Source organism: Gracilinanus agilis, chromosome 3 (assembly GCF_016433145.1).
Source record: "Gracilinanus agilis isolate LMUSP501 chromosome 3, AgileGrace, whole genome shotgun sequence".
Lineage (NCBI taxonomy): Eukaryota > Metazoa > Chordata > Mammalia > Didelphimorphia > Didelphidae > Gracilinanus > Gracilinanus agilis.
The window spans coordinates 64917402-64939661 of NC_058132.1; the positions used below are offsets into that span (position 1 = coordinate 64917402).

Genomic DNA, 22260 nt, shown 5'->3' on the forward strand with positions numbered 1-22260 from the left:
CAAGGCAAGAGCCCTGGGAGGAGGCCGATTCATGGGAAGGACACTGGACAGGATGGGAGTCGGGAAGGTTAGCACCTAGTTCCAGGGAGATCACTCATCTCTAGGTTTTAGTCTCCTTGTCTATGAAATGATAGAATTGGGTGAGTTCTGAGAGCCTCTCCATCCCTGCAGTTCTGTCCCATTTGATCTTCATAATAACTCTGGGAGAGAAGGGCTGTTATCTCCATTTACAGATGAAAAGACCGAAGTTTGTCTAGGATCATATAGCCTAAGCAGGTCTTACTGACCACCAGACCAGTTCTTTATCCACTTGACTGTCTTAAGTGTTCAAAACCCATCATAGATGCATACTAACTTTGTGACCCTGGACAAGTCACTTAATCTCTCAGCCTTAGTTTCTTCATCTGTAAAATCTGAATAGCACCCACTTCTCAGGATTTATATGGGATAATACCTTTGCAGACATTAAAACATATAGGTGTCAGCCGTGATTACAAGCAGATTGGAAGTGACTCAGCGTTGAGAGGGATAACTAGTAGAGTATCCAAAAAGGTCTTGATGGACTAGAACATTTGGCCAAGGCTGGGATGGAATTTAATAGAGATCCAAAAAGTGAACTGCCTACCTACAAATTAGACATTGTCTAATGCCTGAGCAACCACTTGTCTGCAAAAGATGTTTGGGGCTTGGTTGTGAATCAGAAGCACTGTGGCAGCTGTAAAACTCCCGCGATCATCTAGAGACAAGGGCCAAGAAGGCAGGACAGGGGGATAGGCCCTCTGCCTCCTGCCCCGCGGGGGCCACATCTGAATGCTTGTCTTCCATTTAAAGTCATCGATGGGCTGGAATGTGTCCAAAGGAAGACAGGGGCCCTTAGGCTCGTGTCATATGTTGGCCAAAAGAAGCAGGGGTGTTCATCGTGGACAGAAGAGGCCTGGGGGAGACGTGATTTAGCCTTTGAGTGTTTGAGGACCCATTTTGGGAGAAAGCAATTAGATTTGTTCTCCTTGGCCCCAGAGATAGAATTCAGAAGTCAGAAGATGTCAAGAAGAACAGCTTGTTAACCAAGAGCTCTGTGATGTTTCGGGCTGGAATGGCTGCTGGGGTGGGGTTGGGGAGGTGGTAGGGCTCCCCCCCCCCATGCCCCAGAGGTCTTCAGGCAAAGGGGGCGATGTTCCAACCTTGCTCATGTTGGAGATGAGACAGATGGTCTCCAAAGACCCTCCCAATTGTGAGGTTTTGTCAAGTGGATTCGAATGTAGAACTCGTGGTATTGGGCCCAAGGGAGCCTGAGAGTGGTGATGCCAGGAACAGTGAGGAGAAGGATGACTGAGGATGATTCTGAGCAGAGGCAGAACCCAAAACGCACAAATGGATGTTCCCATCAAGCAGCTGACTCTTTGGGGCTGGCCACCAGGCAAGCAGCCAGGCAGAGAAATGGAGACAATGATGACTGAGGAGGGTGATGGTGATTCTAATGTTAATAACAATACTGCCTTTGTGTAGTGCTTTATGGTTTGCAAAACACATTATGCATGTTATTTGATGCTCATAATAATTGTGCGAAGTCAGTGCTGCTATTATTCCCATTTTACAGATAAGGAAATGGAGGCAGACAGAGGTTCAGTGATTTTCTTGGGGTCACACAGTAGGTGCCTGAAGCTGAATTAGAATTCAAGCCCAGTGCTTGGCTTCTTACACCACCTAGTTGCCTTGATTTGGATTAGGGGTTAATAGGATCAGACAGTTTCTTGAATTGGAACGTTGTCCAGCTCACCCTCTTCCTGGACGAGGGCGGCTCTGTCCTCACACGTGGTTGCCCAGCTTCCACACAGGCCTGGCCTGGAAGCCTCCGAGTTGTCTCTGCTATTATCCTAGATGTGACTGCAGCGTTTTTCACTTGGCTGGTGGTCAGTGGGACCCAGAGTCCTCCCCTGCCTGATAGGCCCTAGGATCCTCCTGCTGGTGTGGTCTGATCTTTGGTCTCCCCATCTTTCTCTCCTTGCTCTGCAGACAGCAGCGGCAATTCCACGTACAGGCCGCCCCCAAGGACCAAGGAGGTGATGATCAATGGACAGATGGTGAAACTGAAATACTGCTTCACCTGCAAGATGTTTCGGCCCCCCCGGACCTCCCATTGCAGCGTGTGTGACAACTGTGTGGGTGAGGAGGGGCTGGGGGCATGATGGGAGGGGGAGGGCTGTGGGGAGGTCTGGAATCAGCCTGGAAGTCCCCAGTGCCAAAGCAGATGGTCGTTCCTGGGATTCTCTTCACTTAGGCTCCAGGCACACAGAGCACCTTCTCCCAGTACTCCGGTGAGGCAGACGGCGTAAGTAGTGTGGCCCCCATTCTATACAGAATAACCCGGAGGCCCAGAGAGGTCTGGGAAACTGACTGCCCCACAGAGCAGGTTTTCTGCTGCCTGCTGCCGAGCTTCGTGTCCCTCGTGACTTGGGCAGGCCTAGCGACCAGCCCCTGCTCCCTGGCCCCACGTGGCTTTCGTGTGAGTGGGGAGCCCGAGCACAGCCAGGGACTTCTTCTGGGCCACAGAGCAGAATCAGAGAGCTGGCAAGGACTTCAGGTCACTGACTTCATGTGGAGGAACTTAGAGATCAGCCTGTCCAGCTCCTTTATTTAGCTGAGGAGGAACTGGCAGACCCAAGTGACTTGCCCAAGGTCACATGGCTGAGACAGAGCTAGGATTCAGAGCCCTACCCCAGTCCTCCTTTTTACAGAGAAGGAGTTAGAGAGGACTGTGTGACTTCCTGCCTCTGAGGTTTAGTTTCTTCCTCCTCTGTACAAAATAAGAGCTTGAAGGACAGCAAGGTGGCTCAGGCCTGGAGATGGGAGGTCCTGAGTTCGAGTTTGGCTTCAGATACTTCTTGGCCGTGTGACTCTAGGTGAGTCATGTAGCCTCTGTTGCTTAGCCATTACCATTCTTCTGCCTTGTAACCAATACTTATATTTATTCTAAGTCAGAAAGTAAGAGTTTTAAGAGAAAAAAAAAAAAAGGTCTGGTGGCACATACTTATAATCCCAGCTAGGGAGAAAGGCTGAGGCCGGCAAATCTTCTGAGTTGTGGTGGGCCATCCTGATTGGGAAGGCACTAAATTTGGTATCAGAATAGTGAGCCACCAGGTTGCCTAAGGGGAGGGTTAACTGGCACAGTTGGAAATAGAGAAAGCCAAAGCTTCCATACCAATCAGTAATAGAATCGAGTTTGTAATTAGGCTCGGTATTCCCAGCCTGTGTGAAGTAAAGAGACCAGGCTTCCAGAAGGGGAGGGAGGAAGCCAGGATCGAGTTTAAGAGATTGGGCTAGATAATATTTGAATCTGATTCAGGAGGACTTTTGGGGGCCACCTAGACCAACAAGAACCTGAACAAGAATCCTTTCCCTAATATATCTAACAAATGGTCACTCGACCTTTGCTTAAAAGCCCAGTGAAGAGGAACAGGTCCCTTCCAAGAGAGCCCCTTCTCCGGAAGCCCAAAGGGGCTCAGGACAGCTTTCATTGTTAGGAAGTTTTTCCTTTACCTCAGAACTAAAGTTTCCCCTTTGACCTTCTCCCTCTCATTTCTAATTTTGCTTTGTGGGGCCCCCTAGAACCAATGGAATCCCTTTTCTACATGGCAGCCTTTCAGATACTGAAAGCAAACTATCACATCCTACCAAGTCAAAGGTTCTTAACCTGGATCCATAAACTTGATTGGATTTAGTTTTTTTTTTTTAATATTTTGATCAGTTTTGCTATAATTGCCTTCTGTTGTTCTGTTACATATTTTATTTGATGCATTTAAAAATTCAATTCTGGGAAGGAGGCTATAGGTTTGTCCAGATCGCCCAGGGAGGGGTCTGTGACACAAACACGGCAAAGAGCCCCAGCCCTCACTCTTCTCCTCTCAGGCTGAGCACCTCCAGCTTTTCCAGCCAATCCTCGTATGATATGAACTTGTAGGTCTTCCTTCTCTGAGGTGCGGCCTTGCTGCACTCCATCGTAGCAGCAATCTTCTCAGAGCATGGCATGCGCCAGGCGATGAGCCCAGCAGGGCTGTCGCTCTCTGGCCCTGGACCCTGCACTGTTCTCTCTCGGTGCATCCCAAGATTCCATTAACTTCTTTGTTCACTCCCATGAAGCACTTTGCCAGCCTTACAGTAAGTGTTATATGAATGTTAGCTATCCTATTACTCCTTTCTGATGACTCACGTTGAGTTTTTCAATGCACTAAAACCCCTAGATTTTTTTTTTTCAGATAGACAATTAGCCAGCACCTTGGGACTTAACTTGGTACCCAAATCAAAGAGTTGCCATTTATTCCTATTACATTTCTTCTTTTAAGCTCTGACTTCATCTCAGTTCTGTCCAAATGTCTTAAAATCTTGATTCTGTTTTCTAGTGGTAACTGTCTTCCCAATTTTGTTCCATCTGCATACTTGAGGAAAATGCCATTTTTGTTGAAAATGGCCTTTGTCCAAATCATTGATTACTTGATCCCTGGGACACTCCACTGGAGACCTTCCAAATGAATATCAGTCCATAAATGAGTCCTTCCTGGATCCAAGCATTTAACCAGTCCTTCATTTACCCAGTGATGATATCACATATTGCCATACTTTACTCCATCTTCTCCCCAAGCAAAGCATGAGAGACTGCCAAATACTTCACTAAAATTTAGGTAAAATAGAGGCAGCCAGGTGGCCCAGAGGAGAGTCCTGAGTTTGGAGTTGGGAAGACCTGGGTTCAAATCTGGCCTCAGACTCTTCCTAGCTGTGTGAACTTGGGCAAGTCACTTAACTCTGTTTGCCTAGCTCTTACTCTTCCATCTTGGAGTTGTTCTTAGGTTGGAAAGTAAGAGTTTAAAAAACTCTAGGTAAATTATACATAATAGCATTGTCCTGTTCTATCATTATAATCATTATGTAAAGGACCTGCTATTTCCAGATTTGTGGGCTCCCATTTGGGGAATTTCCTTCAGGAGTGCAGATTGCAGCCTTTCTAGAATTTCCAGGCTTAGAAAGGTACCTGAGGCTCACAGAGATGAAAAGACTTGTTCTTGGTCAGTTAGCTAGGTTTGAACTTTTCCTGTCTCCCTGACTAGCCTCGGCTGATATGTGCCAGGCCATTCTACTTCACCACCCATTTAGTAACTCTGTCAAAAATGGAAATGGTATTAGTCTGACAGGGCCTGTTGAAGTCATGTGGACACTTTGTGATCACCACTTCCCTTTCTAGATGTCTTCCAACCATCCCTTTAATAACAGTTTCTAGAGTCTCATCAGGAATCCAAGTTAAGCTCATTGGCTTCTGATTTGCCAACCCTTTTGCTTTCCTTTTTTTTGGAAACCAGGACAACCTTCAGCCTTCTTCAGACCAATGCTGCCTCTCCTGTTTCCCTCTCATGACCTTTGAGGATCACACTGCTGCCTCAGCAGTCACATCTGCTGGTCCTTCTCTGGGTCAGCTCCCTGGAATGCATCTAAGACAGCTGCTACTCTCTTGCATATACCTTCTTTACCTTGAGTACCAGCTCCCTGGGAGAGGCAGCTAGCAAGGCCTGAGGTCAGGACCCTGTTCTCTCTTCTCTGCTGTCTGTGGGATGCCCCCTTGCAGATCACCAACCCCCTGGGCAATACTCTAGGACAGGGATGGGCAAACTTTTTAAAGAGGGGGCCAAAGGAAAGGAAATGCTCATCTGTCTGTCTGTTTCTAAGGCAACTCTTTTGAAGTTTCATTGTATTGTATCCTACTCATTGTATTTGTCAGGTTAGGAATAATGTTGTGTGGCCAGATACAGCATTTCAGGGGTCCCGCAGTTTGCCCATCACTGCTCTAGGACAATGATGGCAAGCTTTTTAGAGACCATGTGCTGAGCCCTGCCTTCCCCCAGAGACCAGATGCCACCCCACTACCTTACCCTAGACTAGAGAGGGAGGAAGCGCTCCCATTGGGCTGCTGGACAGAGGGGTGGGTGAAGAGAGGAATGTCCTCAGGCACAGTGGAGAGGGGGAGGGAGCAGCCCCCTCCACAAGTGTGCCATACATCTGCCAACACAGGCCTAGCCTAGAATTGATACTAAGACAGAAGTTAAAGGTTATTTTAAAAAGTTGGGGGGAGAATTGGTGGGATGGGGAGACAAGGGAACCTCTCTCCACCCTGCTAGCTCAGTGGTACAGTGAGTAGAATGCAGGACTGAATTAGGAAGCCCTAAGTTCTAGTCAGGCCAGACACTTGCTGACTGAATGATTCCAGGCAAGTTGCATCACCTCTGTCTGCTTCAGTTTCCTCAGCTGTAAAATGGAAATAAAACAGTCCTTACCTTCCAGTGTTGTTGTGAGAATCAAATGAGTTAACATGTAAAGTGCTTTGTAAAAATTGAAGTTATAGATAGATTCTAGGTGCTGCTGCTACTACTACTCCTATTTCTACTACTCTTTATCAGATTACCACTACTATTACTAGCTACCACTTATACAGGGCCTACTCTGTGCCAGGCACTGCACTTTACAAATCTCATTTGGCTCACTTTAATTAGTAGTAATTAATAGTAACTCTGCTTCCATTATTATCATCTCAGCCTTACTACAAAATGTTTGTCAGTGGTGTCAAAGGAAGTGATAAATTCTTCATGTTTTTAAGAATCAGATCCAGATCCAGAATTTTCCCTGGTTGTTTCCTCAACCCTTTGAAGCATGAAATTAGCATTAAGACAAGCCTAGAAATGACTAGCCACTGTGCTGTTGGCAGAAAAGGTTAAGAGACCTGTGGCTAGTTCCATTGAAGAGTCCTCATTGGAGAGTCCTCTGACATGCCTCTGCTCCCGGCTGGCTGGGTGCTTTCTCCCCTTCTCATCTCTTTCCTCTGTTCAGGTAGTCTGGCGGGTACAATATTGCTTCTCTTTGCCTCCTTTGATCTTTGCCCCAAGGCTTCCCCCTGTGTTCCTGGATTTCCTCACAGGAGAGCATCTTAAGATTTAGAATTACTTTATCCCCATTCTTTTTGCCTCCCTTGTTTATCTGGAATCAAGTGTGGCCTTCCAGAGCCCCATCCCAGGTTCACACTCCACTGAGTCTAGGCAGTCACATTTGCCTACTTGAGTCAGGATCTTTGGGTCATCCAGAGACAAGACATTTTCTTGCTAATTCCTTCTGGGCGCTTCCCTTGCTAGTCTTCTTACTTTGAGCTACACTCTTTGTGTCTAGCTTGGTGGCCATATAGAGGAAGCTTTCTCCCCACCCTTCCTCCTCCTCTTCAATTTCAAATCCTTCTGTCTAGATCTGGAGAACTACCTGCAATTCCATTCTGCCCAGCTTCAGGGAGGTGCTCTCTGTCCATGGCCAAGGGCCTGTCATTGCTGTATTTTAAGCCAAGGTTCAACAATCCAAGTCCTTGGGAGCAGCTAATTGGTTCAGTGGAGACGTCCAGGCCTGGAGTTGGGAGATCTTGGGTTCAAATCAAAGTGCCAGACACTTGTGGCTGTGTAACCGTAGACAAGTTACTTATTCCCCATTGTGTAGCCCTTACTGTCCTTCTGCCTTGGAACTGATACATAGTATTGCTTCTAAGACAGAAGGTCAGAGTTTTTTGTTTTGTTTTTTTAATTGAAATCCTCCTCTTGAACAGCAAATCTGCCACTGTCTCTGAATCTTTTGCCTTGAATCCACATCAGGAAGGAGAGCACCACATTGGACGAAAGACCATCATTTCTTGTAGCATCTTTGGTGCCCACAAGAGCCAGCCTAGGAGGGTAGTGGTTGTCTTCTTTGCCTCCACCTCTTGTAGAGTCTGATGGGAAATAGTCCTCCACCTCTCCTCTTCTTCCCACTCTTCTGGAGGATCAATTCCACCCACAGCTTCAAGGGCTCTGTGTTGTAATTCCTTGGATGATGTATAGCTCACTCTTCAGGAAGAGCCTCTTGTTTTCTGTTCACTGGCCCTTCTTCCTGCCCTCTTCTGGGTGACATCCTTCCACCCTTCCCTTCCCCAGATTCTTGGCGCAGGTGAGGTGTTCCCTTCAATTCTTCAGGTCTTCTTTCTGGCTTGTTTTTCCATTAAAGTCTTTCTTCTATTTTTAAAAAAGGAATATTTGATTTTCCCCAATCAACTCAAGAGACGCTAAGCATTCCTCAATCATTTGACCTCTACTAGGAGAGAAGAGTTAGTGCTAAGACCACAGTCACATAGTCTTAACAGAAATATGAACATCATATACTTGGGGCAGGTCCCTGTCCTCCAAGCTTGGGGGAAGTGAGGTCCCCAATCTGGAGGGTCCCTTGTATTAGCTCCCCTGGAAAACCAGTCACAAACAGCTGGGTCCCCTTCACTTCTTTTTAAAAATTTTTTTAAATAAACCCTTACCTTTCGTTTTAGAATCAATACTATGTGTTGGTTCTAAGGCAAAAGAGCGATAAGGGCTAGGCAATGGGGGTTAAGTGACTTGCCCAGGATCACACAGCTAAGAAAGCGTCTGAGGTCAGATTTGAACCCAGGACCTCCTGTCTCCGGGCCTCACTCTCAATCCACTGAGCTACCCAGCTGCCCCCCAGCCCCTTCACTTCTAAGATTGTCCCCTCCTCTCATCAGCCCCTGGACAGCCACACTCAGCTTCCTTTCCCTTCTCTTATCACCACCCAACTCACTCTGTCTTTATCTCTTTTCCTAATCCCTGACTCCTCCTTTGGGTTTTAATCCTCTTCTTTGAGTCTTCCTTCTCTTTTCCTCTCTTCCTCCTCCGGTTCCTTCTCTTCTCTTAATGTTCCTCTTCTCCAGGTCCTCCTGTCTCCGTTTTCCTTCTCATAGATTCTCTCAAATGGAGTCTTTTTCCTCCCTCTATCACTTTTTAAGTCTGCTGCTACATTTCTTCTCCCCAAATTCAGTTCTTGGCCTTTTTTCTGCTGTCACAGAGCCCACCAGATCACCTTTCCTCCTTCTGCTTCAACTCCAATCATCCTTTTGCTTCTTCACTCATATTGCCTGCCACAGAAGCTGGAAGTTAAATTATAATTTCTCAGTGCCCTTCTCCTCCTCCAAATTCTGTCTCTGGATCTCTGTTTGGGAAGTGGAGCATCACAGAATTTAGAGTGAGAAAGGTCCTTCATTGTCGGTGTCCCAGAAGTCATAGTGACATTTTTAGACTTTTGAGACACTTTGTACACATGGAGAAACTGAGGCCTACAAGGCCACTCCATGGAAAGTAGCATAACTGGGATTCCCATACCAAATTCAGTCCTCTTTGAATTACTCTAAGGTAGGTTTGGGGGCCAGGTGAGTTTGAGGAAAGTGAGCCCCCAAAAAGAAGATGAAGATGGCTCTGAGGCGGGAAAGCAAAGAGTTGGCCTGTTGCCTCAGCCTTGAAGTACATAAGGGCTGGTCCCTGACTCCCAGGCTGAGGGGGACACAGCTTGGCTGGTCTAGACCTCATGCTAGAGCAGGAAGGCAATGATGTGTGCCCTTCCCAGGGCAGGGGAGGCTAGTGGGAGCTTCATTATACAGGCTCTAGGAAGAGAGAATGTTGGGGAGAGAATGCAGCTTTGGCTGGTATCATTGGAGTGGGGGAGCGGTTCTGGGGAGGATAGCTGCCAGGAATGGGTGCTTCCAGGGGCTGAGGCTGTGGGAGCCACCCAGTGTGAATAGCACAAAGGGAGTGAAGAGGGCTGGGTGATGAGATCCAGGTGAGTGGAGCCCCATTGACTGTGCAGGGCACTTGCCATGAGCTCATTGTGCTGGCTAAGCAGCGTCAGCTTAGTTTGGGGTTCAGGAGGGATCTCTGACTAGTTGCCCGCCATGTGGGTGAATCAGTGGGTGTCATTCATCTTTGTGAATCAGCCCTGCCCTGCCCTGCCCTGCCCTGCCCCACAGGCTACCGTCTGGGGCGAGGCCTACTGTCCATCCCACCGAGAACTTTCCACAGCAGCTTGGGTGTGACAGTCTCCAGGGTGAGCTCAGCTCTCTTTCCTGGACCCAGCCTGTAGTTTTCTTCTGGCTCTTGTTTGACAGCTGTTACTTTAACGGCTTTGGGCCAGCCTCTCTGGGCTCTGGTGGAACAAGGAATGGTTAGCCTAGAGAAGAGAAGCCTTGGGTGGACAGCAGTCAGTCAGCATCCACAAGCATTTATTAAGCATTCACGGTGTGCCAGGCACTATGTGTAATTAGAGTCTCAACTCTCTGGAGAGCTGCCAGCTGAAAAAGGGGTTCCACTTGTTTTGTCTCTGTCCAGAGAATGGAATAAGGAGCTTTGAGGGTTCAGCATTAGGAAAGTCGCCCAGAAGTAGAATGAACTGCTTCAGGCAGTGGTGCATTCCTCTCCGCCTCCTGGAGGCCCTCAAGGGAACGCTGAAATTCCTGTTCCAGGACAGTTTGGGCTGATGACATCTGAGTCCTTCTAGCTCTGAAATTCTGCAGTTCTACCAAAAGAGGTTCCCAGCCTGGGGATCAATGGCCCCCTCAGTGGAGCGCAGTCCAGCCTTCTCTATTGGCCTGTACAGGGACGTGGCAATAACCCTTTCCCTTATCACTTCCTCTCTACAGAACGGTTCGACCACCACTGCCCTTGGGTGGGCAACTGTGTAGGAAAACGGAATTACCGCTTCTTCTATGCCTTCATCCTCTCCCTCTCCTTCCTGACTTCCTTCATCTTTGCCTGTGTCATCACCCACCTGACTTTGCGTAAGTAGAGGGTGGGAGATGGGGAAGGGCCCTATGAGGCTGGGGCTTTGGCTGCTGTCCCTCTGCATTCATTGCTCTCTGTTCTTTTCTCCTTGTAGGTTCTCAGGGAGGCACCTTACTGGACACTCTGAAGGAGACACCAGCGAGATATCCTTTGGGGGAAACCTGATAGAACCTAGTTTTTCCCTTGGCCTGGTTTCTTCTTTTCCCTCCCTGTGCTGAGTGAGAGGAATGTGAGATATGTGTGTCCAGCTGCATGCCATGTGTCTGGTATTCGTCTGCAGCTTTGCTGTGGTATCTGGGGGTGGCACAGTGAATAGAGCACTTGGCCTGCAGTCAGGAAGACCTGAGTTCAAATCCCACCTCACAGTAACTTGGTGATGCTGTGCAAGCCACCAAAAACCTCCATCTGCCTCAGTTGTCTTGTCTGTAAAACAGGGAATATCATAGCATCTACTCCCCAGGGTTTTTGTGAGGATCAAATGAGATCATATTCATAAAGCATTTTGCAAACTTTTGTATGCTAGATCAATGCTAACTTCATATTATTAGTATTGTCACTAATTATAAGTACAACCATGATGATGATGACAGCTGTTACTGCATGAGGCTATATTTCCTGGTCCCCGTGAAGTGTTAAGCCTTGCTCTGGGTGATCGGGTGTTGTGTGTTGTGCTGGCAGAGGTCGAGGGAGAATCAGAGGAGATGGCCAGTGCCTTAGAACATTCTGTACCTAGAGTTCTCCGTATGTTAAGTCCTAGGGAACCCAGAATCCCTCAGGTATCCCTTCCTGGCCTCAGTCTGGTGTGTCAGTCAGGCGATAAGAGAAAAGGGAAAGAAGGCAAAGGGAGGATTTTTGGTGACAACATTTCTTTGTCTGCTAGAGAAACCAAAAAAAGGAGGAGAGGATAGAGAGAAGGTTGGAGTGTAAGACGGTCTGAGCCCCAGGGCTGTATGTGAGAATTATAACCACCCAGGTTGATTCTGTTTAGGGGAAAGGCAGAGTGAAATCCAGGTAGGGACACACCAACTGTTGGTTGAAGGAATGAAGAAACGAAGACCAGCAGCATTCACAATCAACACTCACCCTGCACATCCTTTGTGTCTGAGGTCCCAGATCGGGAGGGGCGTAGTATGGGGGAAGAGCAGGCCTCAGAAGAGAGAGGGAACTCTCGGTTGGTTGGGGCAGGGAGTTTAAAGCCAGCAAGGTGGCAGAGCTCTTTCCCAAGACAGGTCCTCTGTGCCCCAAGGTCCTCAGTCATAGGCCACCTGGCATAGCTGTTCAGAAAGGAAACGTCTTGTCAGGATTTGGGGGAAGAATTGTGCCCCTTAGGGAGCCTGGGCCAAATTCATGGTCACCCCAGGCTAGTTAAGGTGCTGCTTAGGGTCTCAGAAATGGCTACGTTGGACTGCCCTTTCTCTCTTGAGAGTGACCACAAGCCAAGCTTCTCATCATAGTGATGGCTTAGCCATCAAGAGGGGTTTACTGTCTGCCTTGTAGGTAAGTTATAGAGGTCCAGCTCTATATACCAGGGATTTTCTGAGTGGCCTAGAGTGGGCGTCAGATGTAAAGAACGAAACAAATTGGAAATAATGGCTGTTAGCTCATAGTTGCTCCAAAGTACCATGGAGTCACAAGTTTATTATATATGAAATTAGAGCTCCCTTTCACCCAAAAGCACAGAGAAAGTTTTACAGCTGCACAGAAATTGCCATTACAACTTAGATAATACAAAGAGGCTACAGAAGCTTCAAGGTGAAGATAAGAACCAGGCTGAACTTTCAGCCACCTTATTATCAGTAAGCTAAGTCTGGGAATATTTTGCTAGGGCAGAAAGCCCCTGAGTTTTTGGCCTTGGCTGTCCGAAACTACTTTTGAGACCCAGCAACTGCATTTCTGATCAAAGGAGAGAATGGTAACCTCTTGACTGCTGATTTGCTAAGAACTTAAAGCTTTCCAATAAGACTATATTGCTTTCTAATAAGAAAAGGTGTGGATCATAAAAGGGGCCAAAAGAAGAAACTCAGATTTTTATCTTAGATAGCCCACCCAGTCTTGTTCTAATTTTCTAGAACAGAAGGGTTAACACACAGCTCTGCCAGGCTGTGTTGACCTTTTGATGGGGTCCAAATAAAAATATCTGTTTGAGACTCTGTTTCTCTTATTGGCCTCCAACAGCAAGTCATACAGTGCTATTTATCTCCATCTTACAGATGAGGAAAATGATCCCCAGAGAGGCCAGGCCCTGCCCAAGATCCCCCAGCTATAAACCTGTGTCACCTAACACCCAAGTTCCAAACTCTCCCCGTTAGGCCATTTGTCTAAACCTGCCTGTCTTTAGCTCTTCTTTCTACTTCTTCCTTGGGAAATTATGGTTTCCTTGACCTCCTGCTCACTGTGCTGGAGTTGGTGATTTGCTTCTTCTCCATCTGGTCCATCTTGGGCCTCTCAGGGTTTCACACTTACCTCGTCGCCTCCAACCTGACAACCAACGAGGATGTGAGTACAGTCAGGGCACATTCTGGGTACCAGCTGGGAAAGGAAGTGGGGACTGTTGGGTCAGCAGAGCCCCTGTGTGGGGCTGCAGGGACAGCAGAGCAGACCGGACGGAGGAAGCACAGGCCCTTCGGCACTAACAGAGACCTAGGAGGCCATCCAGATCCCCAACCAGACCTGAACCAGGATCTCTTTTACAATGTTGGCAACAAACAAGCAGCCAGCCTTTGCTCAAAGGTTTTCTATAAACAGGAATTTATTGTCTCCAACGCAGCTCATTCCACTTCTTCTGTAGCTCAGTCAGGCCTAGTCCTGGGCTCCTGGGCCAAGCATATCCATCTGAGCCCTGTCAAGAAGCCTAATCCCTCTCCCAGATGACAGCCTTTCATATACCTGAAGAGGTGTTCTATTCTACACCCCCTTGCCAGGCTTCTCTGCGCCCTTCAGCCGACCCTCCTATGGGGTACCTCCAGGCTTCTCATCTGCTGTGTTCACCTTCTGAGCACCGTAGACCAGGGCAGAAGCCAGCAGCGCTTTGATCTCCCTGCTTTCTGTTGATACTGTCTTAAACAGTGTGAGCACAATGACTCAGTTGCCCAGATACTTTGGCTTAAAGACCTATATCTCAGCTTCCTCCAGCAGTTTGAAAGGATGCACATCTGTGACCCCAGGAAGACAGCACCAGATGTACATAGGGCTTTTGGGCTTCTCATGAGAAAAGCCAGTCCTGAACCTGGGCCTGCATAACAATGGTAAGGCCCCAGCTAGGACCTTGAATTCAGAGCCTTGGCTTTCCCCTGGGAAGTAGTAGAGTAGAAAGAGCACTAGATTAAAGCAGAGAATCTAGCACCAAGTTATTGGTTATTGGCCAAGTCACTCCTTGGGCCTCAGTTTCCTCGTCTGTAAAATAAGAGGGTTGGACTCACCTTCTTCCTGCTGTAAAATCCCTGATCCTGTTTTCCAGGCTCAGTCAGGAATATCTGTCATGTGCTGTCTGCCCTTTGGAATAATAACAGTGGCTCAGTGGGGAAAGCCCCCAGCACCTTGGATAGAGCTCTGTGGTGAGCTTTTAGAAGGGCATGGACAAGAGGTACTCACCCAGGAGAGCACACCTGGATGGGTCACAGTCTGCATCAGGAAAGGATTCCCAAATCCCTGAGATCACAGTTTCAGTTGAGTAACTCTCATTTATATAGTGCTTGAGGGATTAAAAAGTGCTCTCTCCACAAAAACCCTGTGAGGTGTGCAGTACAGCATTCCTTTTACAGATAAGGAAACTGAGGCTCATTACTGCTCTGGATGAGTTCCGATTACCTGGCCCACTGCATCCTTGGGTTCTGAAAGAACAGGCAGATGGATTACAAATTACGAGGCCAGTGAAAATCTCTTGTGTGATTCCTGAAGAAGATGGCAAGTTTAATGGCTAGAACCCAGAAAGAACCCTGGTGGTTTAACAGTGTGGAAGGAGCATTTTTTTTAAACCCTTAGAATCAGTACTGTGTATTGGTTCCAGGGTAGAAGAGTAGTAAGGGTTAAGCAATGGGAGTTAAGTGACTTGCCCAGGGTCACAAAGCAAGGATGTGTCTGAGGCCAGATTTGAATCCAGGACCTCCCATCTCTAGGTCTGGCTCTCATTCCACTGAGCCACCCAGCTGCCCTTTGGAAGGAGCTCCTATAAGGAGTACTTAAGGGATTTCAACTTGGCCCCACACTGTTTAATACTTTTGTCAATTATTTGGATAAAGTATAGAGGGCATACTTAGCAAATCTTCTCATGTCCCCAAACCAGGAAGAAATAGCATACTGGATGACACTGTTCTAAACTATCTTTGCCATCTAGAACACTGGAAAGTATCAAATCAGATGAAATTTATTAGAGGAAAATACAAAATGTTACCCAGGGGTTCAAAATAGTTTCAAAAGTATAAGATGGGGGGAGAAAAGACCAGAGATTTTAGTAGATAACAAAGTTAATGAGTTGGTAGTGAAGCATGGGAGCTGAAAAAGCTAATGGCATTCTTGGACTTATTAAAAGAAGTTTAGTGTCCAGGGCTAAGAAGGTGATGGCCCCATTTCCCCTGCTCTGGCAGAGGCACAGCTAGAGAGCTGGGTGCAGTTCTGGGGGCTACATTTTAGGAAGGCTATTGACAAGTTGGAGTGTCTAGAGAAGGGCAACCAGGATCATGAAGGACCTTGAGGTAGATTAAAGTAACTCTAATCCTATAACTCTAATCCTATAATGATGATGATAAATATTTCTATAAAAGTTTAAGGTTTTCCTTAAAACCACCTTTTAAGGTAGGGAATGCTAGTATCCCCATTTTATAGATGAAGAAACTGAAGCTATGTAGGTGAAAATGGTATTTTTATAATGAAAATAGCCCTAGCTGGCTTTGAATGGTGTCTTGAGGTTAGTTTGGACCCAATGGATCAGGACAGGTTCTTGCAGGCTCTTCAAGGCTTTGGTCCTTGGAAGGAACACCAGCTTTGGTCAATCCCACCCATCCAGAAGAACTTTGAGAATGTCCTGGTGATGCACTTGAGGTCTGTGGTCTAAGGACTAGCATAGCCAATTTCAGAGAGGCTCATGCCTAGCTTGGCCCTAAGGTGATGATGGAGCTTTTAGCTGGGGCCATCTCTTTTTAAAATTTTTGTTGTTTTTTAGTTACATGTAGAAACAATTGTTGATGACTGCATCTTGACATTTTAGGGTACAAGTTTTCTCCTTCCTTCCCCTCTCCCCAAGGCAATGGATAGTCCGATATAGGTTATACCCCTACTTTCATGTAAGGCATATTTCTGTATTGCTCATGTCATGATAGAAGACACATATCACACATACAGTAGAAATCTCCTGAAGGAACTGGAGTGGAAGATGATGTGCTCTGATCTGCTCTCAGATTCCAGAAGCTCCTTCTCTGGCTGTGGATATCTTTTTCTTCATGAGTCCCTTGTGGCTATCTTGGGGATTGCTTTGCTGATAATGGTTTAGTCCTTCACAGTTGGTCATTGTATAATATTTCTATATTATATATATTGTTCTGGTTCTGCTCACTTCACTCTACATCAGTTCATATAAGTCTTCCAGGTTTTTCTGAACTCATCCTGTTCATCGTTCCTTACAGCCCAATAGTATTCCATTACAACCATATACCACGGCTTATTTGTCTGTTCCCCAAGTGATAGACACCCTGGGGCCACTTCTGAAAGCCGTGCACTAATGTTTGGTGATATGTGGCCTCTGCTTTGGCTGGGGGGGCTGGACCCATGCAAGCAAAACCATAGATCTGGTGAAGGAGCTGGTAGTGGTTGATCACAAAGCATACCTGTGCTCCTCTTTTTGAACCCTTTACCTTCTGTCTTAGAGTTGATACTGAGTATCAGTTCCAAGGCAGAAGAGCAGCAAGTGCTAGGCAATGGGAGCTAAGTGACTTCCCCTTTTGCAGATTAAGGTAGGGCCTGAATTACACCAGAGAGCCCTCTGCTATCTATGTACCCCTGGGAAGTCATAGGAGCACTTTTTTAGCATAGAGTTGGAAAGAAAATGGGTGCTCATTGATCAAGTGAAGACATTACTTAAGAAAAGAAAAAGGGGGCAGCTCAGTGGATTGAGAGCCAGGCCTAGAGATGGGAGGTCCTGGGTTCAAATCCGGCCTCAGACACTTCGCAGCTGTGTGACCTTGGGCAAGTCACTTGACCCCCATTGCCTACCCCTTATCACTCTTCCACCTAGGAGCCAATACACAGAAGTTAAGGGTTTAAAAAAAGAAAGAAAAAAGAAAAGAAAAAAATGGAGACCCAGACATGTGGAGAAGTCAAATTGGAATTCCCACCTAGGGTTCTTCTCATGAGACACTTCCACCCCCCATCATCCCTGCCTTCAAGGGGCTTACACTCATCTAGGAAGAAGACCCACATAGGAAAGGAAGGAGCCTGAGAGATCTGAGGACATGGGATCCAGTCAGCCCACAGACTAAAAGCATCTCTTGACTCTGAAACAGCTTCTTGAAGGGAATGCGGGAGGCCCAGAAGAGTAAGACTCAGTGCTGGGCCTCCTGAAGCTTCCTTTCTGCCTGAGAAGATGAGACTCAGCTGCACACTCATTCATACACCCAGACAGGAAGCTCTCAGAGAGGTCATCTGTGCTAAGTGCCTCAGAAATGGCTGGATTAATTCAGCAGGGCCTCAGAGGAGCGGGAGCGATACCTATAACCTGGAAGGAAGGACACAGAAAAGGAGGCTAATAGTGAAGGAACTGGCCTTCTGGGTGTCTAAGATCTCTCTCTCACACACACACACACACACACACACACACACTCACACACACTCACACACACTGCACCACACCACACATAAACAAGACCCCAAAACTCAGCTTCGTTGAGTGGCACTTGTGTTTTGAGTTGGTTCATTAGGTCCCCTTCCCCTATCTCTGCCTTTAACTTGGCTTCTTTTACTTCCAGATCAAAGGCTCGTGGTCCAGTAAGAAAAGTCCAGAGAATTCCACTAACCCCTACAGCCATAAAAGTGTCGTCGCCAACTGCTGCGCTGTGCTCTGTGGGCCTCTGCCCCCAAGGTAAGCAGCCCTGTCTGGAGTCTGGCTCCTGGGGTGCCCCAGGCCTCAAACACTGGGGCCTCTGCAGCTCTTCCAAGCCTTCTCAACCTAGCCACCAGGCACGGCTAGGGACCTGGCCCAGGATGGGGGAACTAGAGGGTCATCTTAAGGTGGAGGACCAAAAAGGGTGGTGGCGGCCACTTGGTCCAGCCTCTCTCATTTTGCAGAGGCCCAGAGAGGAGAAAAGGATTTGCCCAAGACCATACAAAGAGGAAGTAGCAGAGCTGGGCTATGCTTGTCTCATGCTTTCAGGCTGTTCTGCCTCACCAGGCTACTTCTTAAGAGGTGAGGGCAGTTGGGGTCAGAGTGACCAGTCACCAGAAACCTCAGAAGTGACAGACACACAAAAGATCACTTAGGGCAGCCCCTGAGCCATTCTATAATTTCCCCAACAACATGTGGTCTAGGTCTTCAAGGATGCCAGGGACCTGGAGATGCCCTGAAAAAAGACAGTTTGAGAACTTCCATGGGGAAGACGTTTAGAATGCCATGAATATTAACATCAGTCTCACTAATGTGTGCACGGTACTTGAAAATGTACAAAGCATTTTTTCCTATATGATCTCATCTGATCCTCCCAACAACCCTGGGAAAAAAAGTATTTTTGTTATGCCCATTTTCCAGAGGAGGAAGCCGAGGCTGAAAGCCCAAGGTCATACAGCTAGTAAGTAAGCTTCAGAAATGGGACTTGAACCCAGGTGTTCCAGACTCAAAGGACAGTACTGTGGTCACTCTATCAGGCTGCATTTCAGGGAAGGAGACACCAAGTCCCTGGGCTTCACTCCTTAGCCCCCTCCGAAGGGTCTTGTTCATTTAGAATGGGTCCTTTGAGATTTAGTCCCAACCAACTCACTTTACAGGTGAGGAAACTGAGTCCCAGAGTTAGGGGACCTAGCTCCCAGACCAGTATTTGATATACCAGACTGCCTTCCAACTCCTCCCAAACTGGCTAGGGTGCTAAAGGTGGGGTAGCTCCAGGCTGTCCTCCCCACAGAGGGGGAGGGGGACACCTCCATGACTCTGCCTTCACCAGAACCCTAAGCACAGAGCCCAGTTCGTCACCAGAGGGAGCTGGTGGGTAGGACTGGGGCATGAGTGGTCGAGGAAGGAGGCTCTGGGTAGCTTGGGCAGAATGTTAGGTGATTGCTCTCCTCACACAGTTCTGCCCTGCAGCCAACTGCTAATGTGGCCTAGTCTCTACTTCTCCTTCCTTCTCTGGCCCTCAGCTCTGAAGGGAAGAGGGTTGGGCCTAGATGCTCTCTCAGGACTTTCTTCCTGGAGGAGAAACAATACAGAAAGCTGAAACCCATCTCTGGCCTCAGCTCCCAGCTAGAAAAACCTTTGAGCTCATCAAGTCTACCCCCTTCATTTTCCAGAGAGGAACTGAGGCCCAGAAACATTATGGGACTCCTGGGGTCACCCAGGTATTAAGTGGCAGAGGTGACATTCGAACCCAGCTCCCTTACCAGCCAGTGCCTCTTCCACCTTATCACACTGGTCAGTTGTTATGAGGGATATTGACTTCAAATCCAGGGCTCTTGTCCCTGTACCCTGCTGTCCCTCAGCTTCCCCTCCAGCCTACCTGTGACTCCTCACAGTAGCTAAACCAAGAACTGGGCTCTCCTCCTCTTCTTCCTCCCTTGGCTATATGAAAAAGCATTAGAAGGCCCCACATCCTGGTGCCTGGTGAACCCAGGAGGAAGAAAATTCTATAAGAAGCCTAGAGTCCCAGGTATGTTTTTCCTGCTCTCCCAGGCAGCAAGCATTTATTAAGTGCCTATTGTGGACCAGTTACGGGGCTAGGGATACCGAGACAAAGACAAAGCAGGCTCTGCCCTCAATCAATGAAAATTCACCTTCTTCTCTTTTCCACTGAGAAAGAAAGAAAAAACCCTGGCAAACCCTCATTACAGATATGTATAGTTGGGCAAAACAAGTCCCCTCTTTGGCCATATCCAAGAAAATCAGCCTCAGTCTGCTCCTTGACCCCATCAGCACTTGTCTTGTCAGGAGGGTGGGAGGCCGACCTCGTCATGGGTCCTGTGGAGTTGTGGTTAGTTATTACATTGGTCAGAGCCTGAAACATTCACAGCTGGTCATCTGACAGTACTGCTGTCCTCCCTACAATGTTCTCCTAGCTCTGCTCACTTCCCTTTGCTTAGAGATCAATACTTAGAGATCTTCTCAGGTTTTCAGAAACTGTCCCCTTTGTCATTTTTGACAGCATAATCATATCTCATCATATTCATATGCCACAACTTGTTCAGCCATTCCCTACCATTCCCCAATTCTCGGGCATTCCCAGCCCACCAGGTTCCGGGCCTTTATCACCACATAAAAGAGATACTAAAATGTGCATTCTTCCTCTTTGATAGCTTTGGGACATAGACCTTGTGGGAGTATTACTGGGTCAATGGGTTTGCAGTTTAATGACTTTAGTCCCAAAGTGCTCTCCAGAATTCTGGCCCGTTTCTGTAGAGTTTCCCTAGAAAGGCACTTACGTTCTACTGAGGAACACAACTTGGACAGATTTCCTTTTATTTCCTTATAAACAGGAAGCATTAGCCTGTGGCCAAGCCTCACTAAGAATAGGATGGTTGGAGAGCTAGCCCTTCTCCCTTCGCTGTCTCCCAACATTCATCTGCTTCCTATTTTCCCATCAATTCCCAATCCAGAAGAGTTCACAAATTATAAAGGCAGTGATTTCCCATCACTAGAGGGGTGTCTATGTACTCAGGCCAGAGGACCACTGGGGTTATTGGAGATTCTTGCTTCAAGTAGGGCTTGAACAAAATCTTTTCCAACTCACCATCTACACTTCAAGGACTTGGGTTTCAGATCATCCTGCTTCTTAGGCTTTTCTCCCTGGAAACTGGGGCTTGTTGATTCTCTTATCCCCAGGGGGGAATCAGGCGGCCACTTCCTCCTCCCCTCCTCTCATGTGCATACAGAGGGCAGGCCAGGGCTGCTTGGTGGCAGATCACTCTCAACCCAATGGTTCTCTCGCTTTTGTATTTTTTAAGCTTGATTGACCGGAGGGGATTTGTTCAGCCTGATACCCTGTTGCCCTCTCCCACCAAGAACGAAGAGCCTACCTGCGGAGCCAAGCCAGACAGCAGCATGGTAGGAGGCCACCCTTAGAGGAACTCAGTGCTTGCCAGCCTGCCAGTCCCTCTTCCCTGCGCCCACTGCCTCCCCGTGCCTGCTGGACCCAACCCCACTGGGGCAGAGCAACCAAACGCCCATGTCAAGCCTCCTATTTATTTCTGCACTTCCTCCCCATTCATGGCTGTTCCTGATCTCTTCTGTTGCTGCCCCTGTGCCATCCCAGGGGGATTCCCCTTTGCCTAAGTCCAGGAGCCATGTGAAAATGACCAGAGACTCCCTACTGGTTCACAGTGGTGAGACAAGAGAACCTCCACCTGGTCATAGTTGGGAAGATGGAGGGAGGGCTGGACAAGTGCCCACATTGCCATAGAGAAACAGTTTCTTTGCCTTTTATACCCATGTCTGTGCTGAGGAGGTATAGCCCTAGATGGTTGGATGTGGGTGTGAGGAGGCCCCAGGCCTGGCTGATCTAAGAGAACCAGAGACCGAGGGCAGCCGTCACAGTGAAGGTTTGGGAGCCCCAAAGGCTTAGCAGGTAGAAGAGCAGATTTCAGAGTCTGGCATCGGGGTTGCCTTTGTCTTTTATTGTTGTTATTGATTGACTCCTGGGAAGGAGCCAGGCCCCTGCACAGAGCTATCTGATAGGGCAGGGCTGGCGGTCCAGCGATGGGAGGAGGAGAAGGACAGTGTCCCTATTTAAGGTTCCTGGGAACAGAGGGAGCCAGCCCTCCTGTGGGCAGTGGGCCCAGCAAGCGTCCGTCTGTTTAGATTCCTGGCCTTAGATTAAGCAGTGAGAGCCCTTCCCTCAGGCCCCCCAGAGATCCTCCACAGGCTCTCCCACCTCCCTAGCGTGGGTGAGATACACACACTCACACACATGCACACAAACATGCTGGCAATACTTGAAATGGGTGTTATTGAAGCTGCTGGGTATTTTGCACAATTTTATAGAACTCTTTTCTACATAGAATTTTTAAAAGAAAAAAAAAATCCTTAGCCCCGTTGTTGTTTCTCTAGTGCTGGGTGGTGTTGGCAAGAGCAGGTTGGTTTTGTGATTTTGTCACAAGAGACCTTCTGGTTTGTTGTGAGTGTATCTGGCTGTGTGTGTGTGAGAGAGAGAGAGAGAGATTTTCATTCGTGCATGCCCGGCTGATTGGCTGGGTGTCTCCCACTCCCCCACGTGCCCTGTGTTCCCACCTGTGGGGATCTGGGCCCAGCAGCAGCAGGCAGGGGAGCCGTATGAGCCATGGGTGCTGGGAGAGTGAATGAGCGTGTGTGTGTGTGTGTGTGTGTGTGTGTGTGTGCGCGCGCGCCTGCACGCACACTGGTTGTGAATGACAACTTGGAGTTCCCAGGGGGCCAAGGCCCCATGCTGGG

The 22260-nt window shown here is 48.0% G+C and overlaps 1 protein-coding gene across 4 annotated transcripts in view; it reads left to right on the top strand.

The window, feature by feature from the left end:
- Positions 1 to 22260, top strand: part of ZDHHC18 (zinc finger DHHC-type palmitoyltransferase 18) — a 40251-nt gene that overhangs the window by 15282 nt on the left and 2709 nt on the right. For 3 of the 4 annotated variants that reach the window (XM_044667921.1, XM_044667922.1, XM_044667924.1), the window contains exons 3-8: positions 2014 to 2163; positions 10526 to 10663; positions 10762 to 10810; positions 13061 to 13163; positions 17624 to 17736; positions 20799 to 20898. In XM_044667921.1, the coding sequence (XP_044523856.1) occupies positions 2014 to 2163; positions 10526 to 10663; positions 10762 to 10810; positions 13061 to 13163; positions 17624 to 17736; positions 20799 to 20898 (653 nt within the window). Of the gene's footprint in view, positions 1 to 2013; positions 2164 to 10525; positions 10664 to 10761; positions 10811 to 13060; positions 13164 to 17623; positions 17737 to 20798; positions 22172 to 22260 lie in introns of those variants that run through there. The other variant, XM_044667923.1, reaches the window with a different exon arrangement.